The following is a 15,332-nucleotide window of genomic DNA, read 5'->3' as shown; positions in this document are numbered from 1 at the left end:
CACTCCTGCCTGCCTCCCCCACTGCCTGACACAGGAAATTTCCTACTAGTTGGAAGCTCTGGGAGCCAAGGCTGGAACCTGGTATCACGATCACTGTTACCTCTGACCAGCGCCCAGTGAATAGCATGACTTCATTAGTTAGAGAACTGAGCCCGGGGCCTGGAAGACTGGGTGGGACTGGGTGGGAGGAAAGAAGGGACAAATTAGGGGGCTACAGATGGTGTGAATCAACACCCAGCCATCCTATGGGAGGCCTTGCTGGACACCAGGGTCCTACTTGCCTCCACTTTCTATTAGACCCTCCTTGCCCCTCAGCCCTCTTCCCAGCAGGGGACCTGGCTCTGCCCCAGTGGGTTTTAACAAGGCACCCCTCCCCTTGGCAGGGCTCACAGGGAATGTTTTGTCCTGCTCAGCCCAGTTTCTAGGCCTCCTCTCCTCTTATTGACCAGCTGACCACTGTTTCTGTTTTGCCCTCCCCCACCCATCCATCCTCACCAGGCTCTCTCCCTACCACTGTGAGCAGCCACTGAGACAACTGTGAGCATAAGCTTGGCTTCCTATGCCTGACTGTTTGGGAGGCTGTTTGGGTCTTTTTTTTTTTTTGCCAGTCCTGGGGCTTGAACTCAGAGCCTGGGCTGTCCCTGAGCTACTTTTGCTCAAGGCTAGCACTCTACCACTTGAGCCACAGCGCCACTTCCAGCCTTTTCTGTGTATGTGGTACTGAGGAATCAAACCCAGGGCTTCAGGCATGCAAGGCAAGCACTCTACCACTGAGCCACATCTCCAGCCCTGGCTCATTCATTTTTAAAAACAAAAAAACAATAGGAGCTGGGGGCTCTTAGCTACTTGGGAAGTGAGAGCTGAGGATCAGGGATCAGGGTTCGAGGCCAGACAGGATGGAAAAGTCTGTGAGACTCTCTTCTCCAATGAAACAGCAAAAAGACAGAAGTGAAGGCATGGCTCAAATGGTAGAGCGCAAGCCTTGAACAAAACAAAAAAAATCTAAGCAAGCATGTGGGGCCCTGAGTTCAAGCCCCAGTACTGGCACCAAAATTTTTTAAAGCCAGGTCACTCTTATCTTTGTGCTTAGAAGACAGATAGAAAACCATAACAAACTTAAGACAGAAGCCAGAAGAAGAAATTTTATTGGCACATGACATTACAGACCCTGGCAGCTCAAGCCAACCTTTGCCCTTAGACTAAACCCAGTAAAGCAGCCCAAACTCTAGAGAGAAGCCACCACATCAGAGCCCTGTGATCTGAGCCTGTGGAGGAGCAGACAGAGAAAGGAAGTACAGGGCTCTGCCCTAGAGGAGCACAGACCAGGCCTCAGGGAAGCCTCTAGTGTGGGGAATGGGTGTAGGGAGGGGTAGACGTCCATCACTTCAAAGTTTCTAGTCTAGGAAGTCATTTGAGAAGGGCAGAGCTCAAGAAAGTAAAGGAATTCCACTCTCAATCCCTTCACCCCTGAAAAGACACAACCTTAATTAGCCAATGTTGGGACAGGGCACTGTCCCCTCCTGTCTCAAGAAGCTCAAGTAAGCAGTGTGGAGCCAGGACTTCGTGAGGGCAGGGGACAGAGCCTTAGGGTAGAAGCCTAGATCCAAGGTTTCCAACGTTACACCAGGGACAGTAACAACAATGCCACTGATAGGTATAGTTTTCAAAGTTTTTGCACACGCATTAGCCTATTTCTGGATCCTTCTCTCTCTTTTCATCTGGGGAAACTAAAGCCCAGAGAATATATTTAAGGAGATGTTCAAAGCCCAAATCAGCACTTCTTCACCAAACCTCAGCCTGATACAGACCACCAACCTACTGCAGAGATCATTGAGGCTGAGGGGGTCATGCAGGGGCCCAGGAAGGAAGCAGAAAGCTAGTGGGAGGGTGAAAAACAGCCATGTATAAGTGAAATGAGACTTAGGGGATGGAGGGAGGAAGTAAAGTGGCATGACTTGAGATGGCCCGGGTATTCAGACAGGTCTTGACATCTGGGAGTCAGAAAGTCACACTATTAGAGATCAAGGACCAGAGGGAGCTCAGGGCTGAGCTGAGCTCAGGGAAACTCCCTTTAATTGGGGGCCAAAGCAGATCAGGAGATGGAGTATTTTTCATCCACATCCTCAGAGAACAGAGGAGGGGCCTGAACCAGAGAACCGAGCGCCCAGGACAGACAGCAGCCCCACCCGTGACAGCAAGAAAGAAACCACAGCAAATCTTAGTGGCCTGCTTGGCCTCCTATCTAGGCCCACTCAGTGAAGGGACTACATCATACCCTCAGGCCTGGGGGAGGTGGCTAGGCCCTGTATTTTATAGAAGAGGAAACGCTGGCTAAGAGGGGAAGTGACTTATCTATCATCCCACAGAACTGCAGGGCCTGGCCTAGAGGGAGTCACCCGCCTACCTGCTCTTGACCAGTGGCCCCAGGAAGTAGGGAGGTGGACACTGACAAGGACTCAGGCAATGTGGACCACTCAGGGGTCTCCAGATGACTAGTTTCCTTGCCACTCATCCAGGCAAAAACAGATCCTTCCTTCCTTTGAACTTGTAAGGGCAAAAGATGGTGAAAACTTCAAGAGATAACACAAGCCAGTGGCTCACACCTGTAACCTTGCTACTCAAGAAGCTGAAATTTGAGGATTAGAGTTCAAAACCAGCCAATTAACCACCAAAAAAAAAAGCCCAAAGTGGAGCTGTGGTTCAAGTGGTAGAGTACCTGCAAGCCCTGAGTTCAAGCCCAGTACTGGCACACCAGAAAAAGAAAAAATCATATTCATATTCACATTTATGCCACAGACAGTCATTAAATGCTCACTAGGAGTGCTGGGAGAATAGTTTGCATGCAAAGGGTGGAGATCATGGAGTACCTGAAGACACCCCAGTCCAAAAGTGTCCTGAGAAGGGAAGAATGAGACTCAAGAGGCATTGGCTAGACCAGTTCTCGGCTCCCCGGGAACTCAGGCCTTCTCAGGGATGTGGGGAAAGCAGAGACCTGACTTCTTAGCTGGTGTCTTCGGAAGGATTTGGGCCAGGGAAGATGAGAGGAGGGAAGCAGAGGACTCGCAGGGGACTTACACAAGGGAGGAAAAAGTCATTTCCTCGGTCTTCCTGCCACCAGGCACTGTTAACAGTGTCAAGATCCCTTGAGCCAACGACCCTGGAAGCCACAAGCACACATAGACACGGATCTGGCCAGCACAGGGTTGGGGATACAGCAGGCGACCCAGGCCACTTCCCGGCCAGTTGGAGCCTCAGTCTCCCCATCAATCCAATGGGAACAATACCAGCCACGATTTCCACACAGAGAGAAAAACCACGATGAAAGAGGATGCGGTCTGCGAAGTGCCGGACGCCGTTCTCTTCCCCCGCCTCTACCCCAGGCTTTCTCGTGGGGGGGGGGTGGGAAAGGGGGGCCCACGGGGTTCCCAGGCCGATGGAGAGCCAGAAACGAACCAAGGCCTGAGCCCGGGACCCCAACCACCCCGCGAGAGTCTCACTGACCCCCTCGCCTAAGCCGACCCCACCTCTCCCCACCCCAGTATGGCCCGGCCCGGCCCTCACCTCCTCTTCCATGGCGAGTCCGTGAGGTCCGGCTCGAGGCTCCGCCGCTCACTCCCGGCGCCGCGCGGGACCCGCCAGCTCCATCTGCGCGCGGCCCGGGCGGCGGCTCCCTACGTTCTGTCCCGCCCGCCGCCCCGGGCTCAAGAAAGTTCGGGGGGCGGGGCCGGGGGCGGGGAGAAGCTTCCGGAGCCCAGGAGGCGGGGCTAGGAGGACGAAGCGCGAGGGGGGGAAATAGAGCGAAGTGGGCGTGGCCTGGTAAGGAGGGGCGGGGTGTCTGGGGCTCGAAGGCCCAAGCTAGCGGCGACGTGGGGCGCGGTCATCCTCGGGGGGCGTGGCCTTCTGGGGAGGGGAGGGGCCTTCTGGGGCGGGGCGGGGGCGGGGCCGAGGCGTTGGACTGAGGGGCCCCGGGCGGCGCTGGAGCGGGAGAGGAACTGGGCGGGGCGCGGTGGAGAGAGGTTTCCCGGGGCCCGCGCGCGGGGAGAGGGGTGGGTAGCGACCCCCTGACGGGGGGTTGAGTCAGGAGGAGGGAAAGGGAGCTTCCGGCCCCGAGACCCAGGCGAAGGTAGCGCGAAAGGCCGGAGGGCGGGGCCGGGGCGGGGCGGACCCTGCCAGGGGCGGAGGCGCTGGCGGCTGCTTCCTTTGAGGTCTCGGGGGCCCACGGTGGCTGGGCTTGCGGGAACGGACCCAGCTCCCCCGGGCAGCCGGGGACGAGTGACGGAGTGCACAAAGACGCTCCTCCTCTCTCCTCCTCCCCGATGCCTGCTGGGGTCGTGGTCTTGTCATCTTCCTGGAACCTCTGGGCGGAGCCGGGCCTGGATCTCGGCCCTGGAGTGAGGATCACGTTAACAGAAAGACTTGGGGCCGGGAGTCTGGACTTCCCGGGGTCCTGGGGTAGGAGGTTGGCCTCTTGCCTGGCTTTCAAGAATCGCACCCACCCACACACACACAAACAATCCTGATTCCGTTGGCCTGGCTGCACCCCACTCTGACTCCCCAACGCTTACTCCATCCAGTGGTGATTTTGCAACCCTGAAATTACCAGAGTGGAGTCTTAGGGACCAGAGCGCAAGAGAGAGAGAGGTATCCTCTCAGCCTCCAGCCGCAGCCATCTCCCCCAGCTTCCCTGCAGAATTAAGTGCATGCAAGATCAATGGTGACCTCCTTTGGCTGTGGCTGACCCTCTTTCACTACCTTCTGCTGGTCCTTGGGCTCCCAGGATATTTCCAGCCAAGGGGGAAGATGTTGGCACACTTTTTTCTCATGCCTAGGCCTGGTTCCTGTATCTAAAGGGGAAAAAAAAAAAATAGACTTGAGAAAGAGGGGATATGTAGTAACCTCTTACAGCCACTACATGTTTTTTATTCCTTCAATCCTCAGAGCTGTCTATAGTGTTTTATGCCTTGCCTGAAGACTTGGATCTTGAATCTGGAAATTGAGACCCTATTTGCCGGAAACCAGAGACCCTGGAGAAATTCACTCTTACACAGAACCAGTTCTGTTGGGGGAAGGGCATGAGCAGTGAGGTCAGATGGATGGGGCTGTGTGTGTGTGTGTGTGTGTGTGTGTGTGCCTGAGTGTATGTGTTAGTACAGGGTTTGAACTCAGGACCTGGGTATTGTCCTCTAGTTTTTCACTCAAGGCTACCACTTGTTGTTGTTTTGTTTGTTTGTTTGTTTGTTTTGGTGGTTAATTGGAAATAAGAATCTCATGGACTTTCCTGCCTGGGCTAGTTTTGAACAATAATCCTCAGATTCAACTTCCTGAGTAACTAGGATTACAGGTGTGAGCCACTTGCACCCAGCTGTCAGATAGATTTTGATATGCAGCCAGTTCTGTCTTTTGGGGGAGAAAACTACTCATAAACACTCTGGCCTCAGTTTCTCCTCCCAGCCCATTCTGGTCCTCTGATTGTTGCCTTCACAGTGGAAGCATTTACTCAACACAAAAGTTTTCTTTTCTTTGATTATCCATCAGGCCCTACATAATTGGGCTTCATGGCAGGGCTGGAAGTCCATGTCTTTTGTGGAGAGAGAAAGCCATGTGAACAAATGCGATACTATGTGTGAAATGCGAAGATAAACTGGGTGCCAGTGGCTCAGATATATGCTCCTAACTACTCAGGAAGCTGAGAGCTGAGGATTATAATTCAGGCTAGCTCAGGCAAGAAAATCTGTGAGATTTCTTATCTCCAAGTAAGCACCAAAAAGCCAAAAAAAGGAAGTATATCTCAAGTAGAAGCGCTCTAGCTGTCAGCTAGCAAGGCATGAGCCACAGCGCCCAACTGAGTAGACCACATTTAACTTTGGGCAATAGGAAGTGTTTGAGGGTTTTGGCTGTGGAAGCAGTAGAGTCTGTATTGCATCTGCTCTATTTAATCAGCAGTTAATAGAGTACCTCTGAAGTGGAAGTGCTTTCCATTTCCAATATGTCATCCTGGAAATACCTACTCATACAAAAGAATTGAAGGAGTCTCTACTTGCTCACTGTAATAAACTCCTCATGTGTATCTACCTCATTTGATCTTTACAAAAACCATGAAATACATGTTAGCCTTGTTTTACAAATCCAGAGTCTTTAGCTTGCTGGGTGTTTGTGGCTCACTTCTGTAATCCTAGATACTCAAGAGGCTGAGACCTGAGAATCATGGCTCCAAGCCAGCCCAGGCAGGAAAGTCCAGGAGACTTTATCTCCAATTAACCACTGGAAAACCAGAAGTGGTGCTGTGGTTCAAAGTGTCAGAGTGTTAGCCTTGAGCAAAAGAGCTCAAAACAGTGCCTAGGCCCTGAGTTCAAGCCCCATAACTGACATACACACAAAAAAGCTGGAAATGGAAGTATGACTCAAGTGGTAAAGGGCCAGCCTTGAGGGAAAAAAAAAGTTAAAGCAAACAGTGAAGCCCTAGCTGGGTACTAGTGGCTCACACCTGTAATCCTAGCTACTCAGCAGGCTGAGATCTGAGTAACAAAATTCAAAGCTGGCCAGGGCAGGAAAATCTGTGAGACTCTTAGCTCCAATTATATCACACAAAAAAGTCGGAAATGGGGCTGTGGCTCAAGTGGTAGAGTGCTAGCTTTGAGGAAAAGGAGCTCAGGGACAGTGCCCAGGCCCAGCGTTCAAGCCTCAGGACTGGTAAAAAATATAGAGTAAAAAAGAAGAGTGAAGGGCTGAGAAGATGGCTCAGTGGTAAAGTGCTTGCCTCGCATGCATGAGGCCCTGAGTTTGATTCCTCAGCACCAGAAAAGCTGGAAGTGGTGCTGTGGCTCACGTGGTAGAGTGCTAGCCTTGAGCTGAAGAGCTGAGCGACAGCGCCCAGGCCCAGAGTTCAAGCCCCATGACAGCGGGCAGGGGGTGGGGGTGGGGTGGAGGGTGGGGTGAAGTGAAGCCCTGAACACAAGCCTGCCTAACTGCCTGATGCTATAGAATCCATGCTCCCTACCAAATGATCTGCTTTATGTAACCAGGCCATACAAGATCAGGGTGCCCTTGGGCTGGCAATGTGGCTTAGTGGTAGAGTGCTCACCTAGCATGCACGAAGCCCTGGGTTCGATTCCTCAGTACCACATAAACAGAAAAGGCCGGAAGTGGCGCTATGGCTCAAATGATAGAGTGCTAGCCTTGAGCAAAAGAAGCTCAGGAACAGCGCCCAGGTCCAGAGTTCAAACTCCAGGACTGGCAAAAAAACAAACAAAAAAACAGCGCCATCTGTTGGAGAGCTGGTAAACAAGCTGAAGAGGAGAGAGATCCTGAGAATAATGTCAAGTACATACACACAGTGAGTTGGTGAAGCTTGCCCCCTGAAGGACCCAGTTGTATTCTAGCAGTGTTAGCTAGATAGGAGTGGGATCAGAGGAAATTCAGGAGGACTTATGAAAAAGAGAACTTATATGGGATACCCTGCCTTCTTCTGGAACTCTAGGCAGATTTGCCTGATCATATGATGGTGAGTGAGGGGACAAGTTTTTAAGATGCCACCAAGGAGGTGCAGGGCGGAGGAAAATTAAGAATCTCACCGAAGCAATTTGATATTTCCCCCCATAGAAAGGGCCACAGAAGCTTTGCAGCAGGGTATGCCAAATCTCATTTGCATTTTACAGGATCATTTGCATAACTGCTGTGTACTGAGTGAATGGAGTAGCCTGGGCCAGGGAGACAGGGAAGTCCTTTGGGTAAGATATTGTCCCCCCAAACACAGGTAGAAGTGATGGATCCTGAACCAGGCAGTGCTTGGGGGATGGTAGGGACACATTCCAGAGACAGGAAACAGAAGGATCAAGTCTTGGAGGGAGTGGTTTCATTATGCATAGATTCATCTAATTAGAGAAGCTACTGTGTGTCAGAGATAAAGCATAATCATGACAGGCACCCTTGTCTTCATGAGGCTGGCAGAGAAGGATGATAGGCAAATAAACAAATGAACACGATAATGACTGTTCTAAGTTCTATAGAGGAAATAAACTAGGTAATAACAGTTCTGGAAGAATCCATCATAAGTATATGGGGGGATTCTTTCCTTCCCTCCTTCCATCCTTCCTTCTCCTTCCTTTCTTCCTCTCTTTCCTTTCATTTCTTTCCTTTCTTTCTTTCTTCCTACCTTCCTTCCTTCCTTTCTTTGAGATAGGGTTTCACCGTGTAGCCCAGGCTAGCTTCAAACCTGATATACTGCCCAGGCTTGCCAAATACTACATTACTCTCCTAAGTGCTAAGATCACAGGTATGTACCACCAAGTCTGAGTGTGAAGCCTTTCTGAGGAATGGGTATTTTAACTGTGACCTGAAAGATGAGAAAATGAGGATTGGTGGAAGGAAGAGGGTATTTCCTACAAAGGAAAAAGCAAGTTAGTGGCTTGGGAGAGGGATTTAGCATTATTTGTTTGTCTTCCTGTGCGTGTATGCCAGTCAGTACTGGGGCTTGAATTCAAGGCCTGTCGCTTGGTGTTTTGTTGTTGTTGTTTGGTTTTTGTATTTTGTTTTTTGGCTTGAAGGCTGGTGCTCTACCACTTGAGCCACACCGCCACCTCCTTTTATTGTTGAGTAGTTGGAAATACAAGAGTCTCTCAGATTGGTCTGCCCAGGTTGGCTTCCATCTATGATTCTCAGATCTCAGCCTCCTGAGTAAGTAGGATTACAGGCGTGGGCTACTGGCATTCGGCTGCCTTATTTTCTTATAAACACAGATCTGAGGGAACTTTTCCACTCCTAACAGACCGTGGAAGAGGCAGAAGACAAGGAGGAAGAGCAAGATCGATCAAGGATAGAGACCAGGTGAGGTAGCAGGACTTGCGATGTGCTCTGAGTTCTGTCATAGAGTGGGAAACACTCTTTCCCATTGCGTTCCTCCACAAGACCTCTTCAAGCCACCAAGGCTGGGAAGCAGAGGCTTGCAGGGAAAACATCCCAGGCGCAGGGGTGGGGGGGTAGGGGTGGGGTGGGGGCGCCTTTGAGCGTCACGTGACACGGACCTTTGTGGATGTCTTTGTGGTGGTTACAGCTGAGCCAGGGATTGGATTGGGGACCTCCCAAGTGAGAAAGGGACAGAGAAGACCTCGGGAAGGAGAAGGAAATTTCGACAATGAAGAAATTCGTTCTTGCTGAAAGCTGGTTTCCAACTCAGGCTCTGGGTTAGACGAGGAAATTAATCGGGGAGCCGTGTTGCGCCGCCCTAGGAACTGGCTCAGCAGCGGCCGCAGGGGCAAAGAACACTACTGAGGAAGAACAGGAAGTCCCGCGCGGGATGCCACGCCCTAGGCCCCGCCTCCCTCCCCACGGACCAATCAGAACCCAAAGGACAGGGGGCGGGGAAAGAGGGCGGAGCCCAAGGATGCTTAGTCTCCTGCGAGGCGGAGTCTCATTCAGTGCTGGGCTTGGAGTTCTATTCCCTAAGAAGAGTAGTAGTAGTTGATGCACCAGCGAAAGCCTAGGTGAGCATCCAACCACTTTGGTTATAAGGTCCTAGTAGGTTCTGTAATACTGAATATGACACTTATTCTATGATCCAGAATTTCGAACCCATGTATTTATTCAAAAGAAATGAGCCAGGCACTGGTGGCCCACCACCCCTGTGATCCTAGCTAGTGAAGAAGCTGCAATCTGAGGATGGAGGTTGGATGCCATCCCAGGCAGGAAAGTCAGATTCTTCAATTCACCGCCAAAAGGCTGGAAATGGAGCTATGGCTCACTTGGTAGAGCACAAAAAAAGCTCAGGGACAGCAGAGTTCAAGCCCCAGGATCTGCACAAAAACAAAAGAAATGTACACCTCGATTAGTCCGAGCGGAGCAAGCGAGGCGAGTGGTTGTGTAGTCTCGTCGGGAACCGGTAGCGCTTGCAGCATGGCTGACCAACTGACTGAAGAGCAGATTGCAGAATTCCAAGAAGCTTTTTCACTATTTGACAAGGATGGTGATGGAACTATAACAACAAAGGAACTGTAATGAGGTCTCTTGGGCAGAATCCCACAGAAGCAGAATTACAGGACATGATTAATGAAGTAGATGCCGATGGTAATGGCACAATTGACTTCCCTGAATTTCTGACAATGATGGCAAGAAAAATGAAGACACCGACAGTGAAGAAGAAATTCGAGAAGCATTCTGTGTGTTTGATAAGGATGGCAATGGTTATATTAGTGCAGCAGAGCTTTGCCATGTGATGACAAACCTGGGGGAGAAGTTAACAGATGAAGAGGTTGATGAGATGATCAGGGAAGCAGATATTGATGGTGATGGTCAAGTAAACTATGAAGAGTTTGTACAAATGATGACAGCAAAGTGAAGCTATTGTACAGAATGTGTTCAATTTCTTGTACAAAATTGTTTATTTGCCTTTTCTTTGTAACTTATCTGTAAAAGGTTTCCCCCTATTGTCAAAAAAATATGCATGTATGGGCTGGGAAGGTGGCTCAGTGGTAGAGCGCTTGCCTTGCATGCATGAGGCCCTGCGTTCGATTCCTCAGCACCACATAAGCAAAAAGAAAAAAAGCCAGAAGTGGCGCTGTGGCTCAAGTGGTAGAGCGCTAGCCTTGAGCTGAAGAGCTGAGGGACAGCACCCAGGCCCAGAGTTCAGGCCCCACGACCAGAACCCCCCCCAAAAAAATGCATGTATAGTCATTAGGATTTCATTCCTCCATGTTTTCTTCGCTTACCTTACTGTCATTGTCCTGAAACCTTATTTTAGAAAATCGATCAAGTAACATGTTGCATGTGGCTTACTCTGGATATATCTAAGTCCTTCTGCACATCTAAACTTCGATGGAGTTGGTTAAATGAGGGAACATCTGGGTTATGCTTTTTTTAAGTAGTTTTCTTTTAGGAACTGTCGGCATGTTGTTGTTGAAGTGTGGAGTTATAACTCTGCATGGACTATGGACAGTCAACAATATGTACTTAAAAGTTGCACTATTTGGGGCTGGGAAGGTGGCTCAGTGGTAGAGCGCTTGCCTTGCATGCGTGAGGCCCTGGGTTCAATTCCTCACCACCACATAAGCAGAAAAAGCTGGAAGTGGTGCTGTGGCTCAAGTGGTAGAGCACTAGCCTTGAGCTGAAGAGCTGAGGGACAGAGCCCAGTCCAGAGTTCAGGCACCAAGACTGGCAAAAAAAAAAAAAGTTGCATCATTGCAAATTGGGTGTATTATCCAGGTACTTGTACACTATTTTTTTGTATTTCTGGTCTTGTACCAAAAACATTTTCTTTTATTGTAACTTGCTTTTTAAAGTTTGTTTTAGCCACTTAAAGAAAATCTTCTTATGGCACAATTTGACTCAATTCATTCCAAGTTGTATATTTTGTCTTCCAATAAAAAATTACAATTTACCAGAAAAAGAGAGAAATGTATACCTTAATGCTCAACAAATCTACTCATCAGCAGGCAAAAACCACTGTTCAATAGAAAGGAACCAACTGTTGTGACAACCAGAAACACATATAAATCTCAAAATCTCAGGCTGGGAAGATGGCTCAGTGGCAGAGTGCTTGCCTTGTATGCATGAGGCCCTGGGTTCGATTCCTCAGTACCCCATAAGCAGAAAAAGTGGGAAATGGTGCAGTGGCTCAGGTGGTAGAGTGCTAGCCTTGTGCTGAGAGCTAAGGGACAGTGCCTAGGCCCTGAGTTCAGGCCCAACGACTGACCAAACGAAACAAAAATCTTAAAATCTCAAAATCATTATGTATAATTCCAATTAGAAGCCAGGCACCAGTGGCTCACACCTGTAATCCTAGCTACTCAGGAGGCTGAGATCTGAGGATCACAGTTCAAGCCAGCTAGGACAGGAGAGGTCATGAGTCTTATTTCCAGTTAACCACCTAAAAGCCAGAAGTGGAGCTATGGCTCCAAGCGGTAGAGCACTAGCCTTGAGCAAAAACAATCAGGGACAGTACCCAGGCCTTGAGTTCAAGGCCCCCCTCCCCAACAAAATCCCCCAACAAAACCCAAAACATCAGAACAGAGGTTTGCTGAGGATTTAGGGTGAGGGTTGACACTAGGACAGGGATGAGGCTTTCTAGATTGTTGGTCATTTTTCATAACTTTCTGCCATTGAAGAGTGTCTTTTGCTGTCCAAAGTAATAGGTACTAGCACATATACCTGCATTGAGCACTGAAATTGAATTTTATACTTATTTATTTTATTTTGTGCTAGTATTGAGACCTCAACTCAAGGACGGGGTTCTGTCCCTTAACTTTTTTGCCCAAGGTTGGCTGGCATGCTACCATCTGAACCACACCTTCATTTCTAGCTTTTTGTGTGATATATTGGAGAAAACAGCCTCAGGACTTTCCAGCGTGGGCTGTCTTTAAACTGTCATCCTCTGGGGCTGGGAAGGTGGCTCAGTGGTAGAGCGCTTGCCTTGCATGCATGAGGCCCTGGGTTCGATTCCTCAGCACCACATAAGCAGAAAAAAAAGCCCACAACAGGACCCCCTCCCCCCAAAAATAAATAAACTGTCATCCTCAGATCTCATCCTTCTGAGTAACTAGGATTATAGTTGTGAGACACCTCCTAAGGTTTTTTGGTTTTTTGTTTGTTTTTGTCGGTTGTGGGGCCTGAACTCTGGGCCCAGGTGCTGTCCCTCAGCTCTTCAGCTCAAGGCTAGTGCTCTATCACTTGAGCCACAGTGCCACTTCTGACTTTTTCTGCATATGTGGTACTGAGGACCTCATGCATACAAGGCAAGCATTCTACTACTGAGCAACCTTCCCAGCCCCAAGGGTTTTTTTTGTTTATTTTTTTTGGTAGGTCATAGGGCTTGAACTCTGGGCCTGGGTGCTGTCCCTGAGCCCTTCAGCTCAAGGCTATCGCTCTACAACATTAGCTACAGTGCCATTTTGGTTTTCTACTGGTTAATTGGAGATAAGAGTCTCATGGACGGGCTGGGAAAGTAGCTCAGCGGTAGAGTGCATGCCTTACAAGCATGAGGCCCTGGGTTCGATTCCTCAGCACCACATAAACAGAAAAAGCCAAAAGTGGTGCTGTGGCTCCAGTGGTAGAGTGCTAGCCTTGAGCTGAAGAGCTGAGGGACAGCGCCAAGACCCAGAGTTCCGGGCCCATGACCGGCAAAAAAAAACAAAACAAAGAGTCTCATGGACTTCCGTTGCCTGGGCTGGCATTGAACTAGGATCCTCAGATCTCATCCTTCTGGATAGCTAGGATTACAGGCATGAGCCACCAGTACCCAGCTGAGCTTACTATTTATAAGCTATGTGAACCTATTTAAAATTTCTTTCTTTCTTACTTTTTTTTTTTTGTTGGTCGTGGGGCCTAAACTCTGGGCCTGGGTGCTGTCCCTCAGCTCTAGGCTAACGCCCTACCACTTGAGCCACAGTGTCACTTCCAGCTTTTTTCCTGCTTATGTGGTGCTGAGGAATCGAAACCAGGGCCTCATGCATGTGAGGCAAGCACTCTACCACTGAGCCAACTTCCCAGCCCCCTGTAAAATTTCTTTTTTTTTTTTTGGGTCTGGTCATGGGGCCTGAACTCCAGGCCTGGGCGCTGTCTCTCAGCTCTTCAGTTCAAGGCTAGGGCTCTACCACTTGAGCCACAGCTCCACTTCTGGCTTTTTTTTTTTTTTTGTGGTGCTGGGGAATCGAACCCAGAGCCTCAGGCATGCAAGGCAAGCACTCTACCACTGAGCCACCTTCCCAGCACCCTGTAAAATTTCTTTGAGCCTTGGCTTTGCCTCATTTGAAAAATAAGTGCAGCAGGAGCCAGTAGCTCATACCTGTAATTCTAGCTCTTCCAGAGATTGAGATCTGAGAATCTTGGTTTGAAATATGCAGAGTAGAGAAATCTGAGAGACTCTTATCTCCAATTAAATAGCAAAAAGGGGGAAGTGGAGGTGTGGCTTAAGTGGTCTAACAGCCAGCCTTGAGCAGAAACAGCTAAGCCTGAGTTTACCCTCACACACATTAAAATAATCTATGGTGGCTGGACTTACCTGTAGATCTTGTCCAGCTACATAATTCCAAACTATAGTGATGGAGAAGAAAATTCTCTGGAATGGGTGCTCACGCCTGCATCTCGGTAGGCTGAAGGAGGATGATCTTTAAAGCCCAAGAATCCAAGGACAGCCTGGGCTATATAGCAGGATCCTACCACCAGAATAAGTAAGAGGGGAAAAAGCAAGAGAAGGGGTGACATTGTCCAAAAAGAAATGTACTCATTACCTGTCTTAGTTAACTGTAACCTCTCGGTGTATCACCTATTATAATAACAAAATATTTTAAAAATAAAGAATAAGCAAATAAATAAAATTATCTGAGCGATCAGTTGCAATGAGTAATAAGAAGCTTAGCAGATGGGAAAGACAAAAAGCATAAAATGATCCTTCGAAGGGCAGTGAATGGTGGGAAGAGTCCAGTCCGTGGACTGACAGAGGAGCAGACTGGGCAGGTCCTTATGGTGGCCTGCGTATTGGTCAACAATGACACAGGGAGGAGAAACAGCAAAAGAGATCAGAGACAGCTCTTCCCCTAGGACAGACTCAGCGGGTTCAAGAAAGAGCGTGTTGGAATGGTTCTCCAACCTTCAGTCTGCTTTGGGTGACTTTATACCTGGCGCTGCCCAGCCGCAGCCCGTTTCCTCCCAGCACGCTCACCGGTCTATCGGAAACCGCACGCTGGATCACCGTGGTAAAGACCCCCTTCCCGGGTGGTGCACCCAGAACAATCCCGGCTGCGAGAGTCGGAAACAAACACTGGACACGCCCTTGGCCACGCCCCCCTCTTCTGATTGGCTGGATGATTTAAAGACCCGGCCGGTGATAGGCTCATTTGCTTAGCCCAGAATTTGAAAGTTCCTGGGTTTGCAGCTTCGGCGTGCTGCCGGCTCGAGTAAGCTTACACCTCGGAACGCCATCCCTGGTGAGTTCATGTCCGATCAGGCAGACAACCTGATTCTTCTGGGGGTTCCCTCCATTATGGAGGGAGTGGGGTGGGTCCAAGGTAACACAACGGATTCCAGGGCCCGGGATTTCCCAATGGATTCCCTTCTCTTCTCCCCGCCCTTCCCTCCCCACTTCGGAGGTGGGAAACACCGGGGCATGGGAATCATACTGACCATGACACTCCACTGGCCCTGTGGCTTAGGAAGGCCAAAAAGAGTTTGCCTAGCCCAGCCTGTTTCCATTGCTGTGACAGCGAGACCTGACCGGCTGTATACAAACCTGTGAACGTACCTGGAGGACAGAACACACGTGACACCTTGGGGACTCCCCCTTGCTTCCGGGTGAGTGGACCCCGACGATTCCCACGCTGGCCCCGCAAGTCTACAAACACGCAAGC

At 49.7% G+C, this 15,332-nt stretch overlaps 1 protein-coding gene and 1 pseudogene across 1 annotated transcript in view; one reads left to right on the top strand and one right to left on the bottom strand.

Annotated features, from left to right (window-relative positions):
• Plekho2 (pleckstrin homology domain containing O2) overlaps positions 1-3,673 on the bottom strand; it is a 30,470-nt gene extending 26,797 nt beyond the window's left edge. The window contains exon 1 of the mRNA XM_042687767.1: positions 3,562-3,673. Within this exon, the coding sequence (XP_042543701.1) occupies positions 3,562-3,573 (12 nt within the window). The 5' untranslated portion in view covers positions 3,574-3,673. The remainder of the gene's footprint in view (positions 1-3,561) is intronic.
• Positions 3,674-9,850: 6,177 nt separating this feature from the next.
• On the top strand, positions 9,851-10,351 carry LOC122114527 (annotated as a pseudogene).
• Positions 10,352-15,332: the final 4,981 nt, after the last annotated feature.

This window comes from Dipodomys spectabilis, unplaced genomic scaffold, assembly GCF_019054845.1.
Source record: "Dipodomys spectabilis isolate Male_0828 unplaced genomic scaffold, ASM1905484v1 ptg000108l, whole genome shotgun sequence".
In the NCBI taxonomy this organism is placed as follows: domain Eukaryota; kingdom Metazoa; phylum Chordata; class Mammalia; order Rodentia; family Heteromyidae; genus Dipodomys; species Dipodomys spectabilis.
This window is presented reverse-complemented; position numbering and strand designations above follow the sequence as displayed.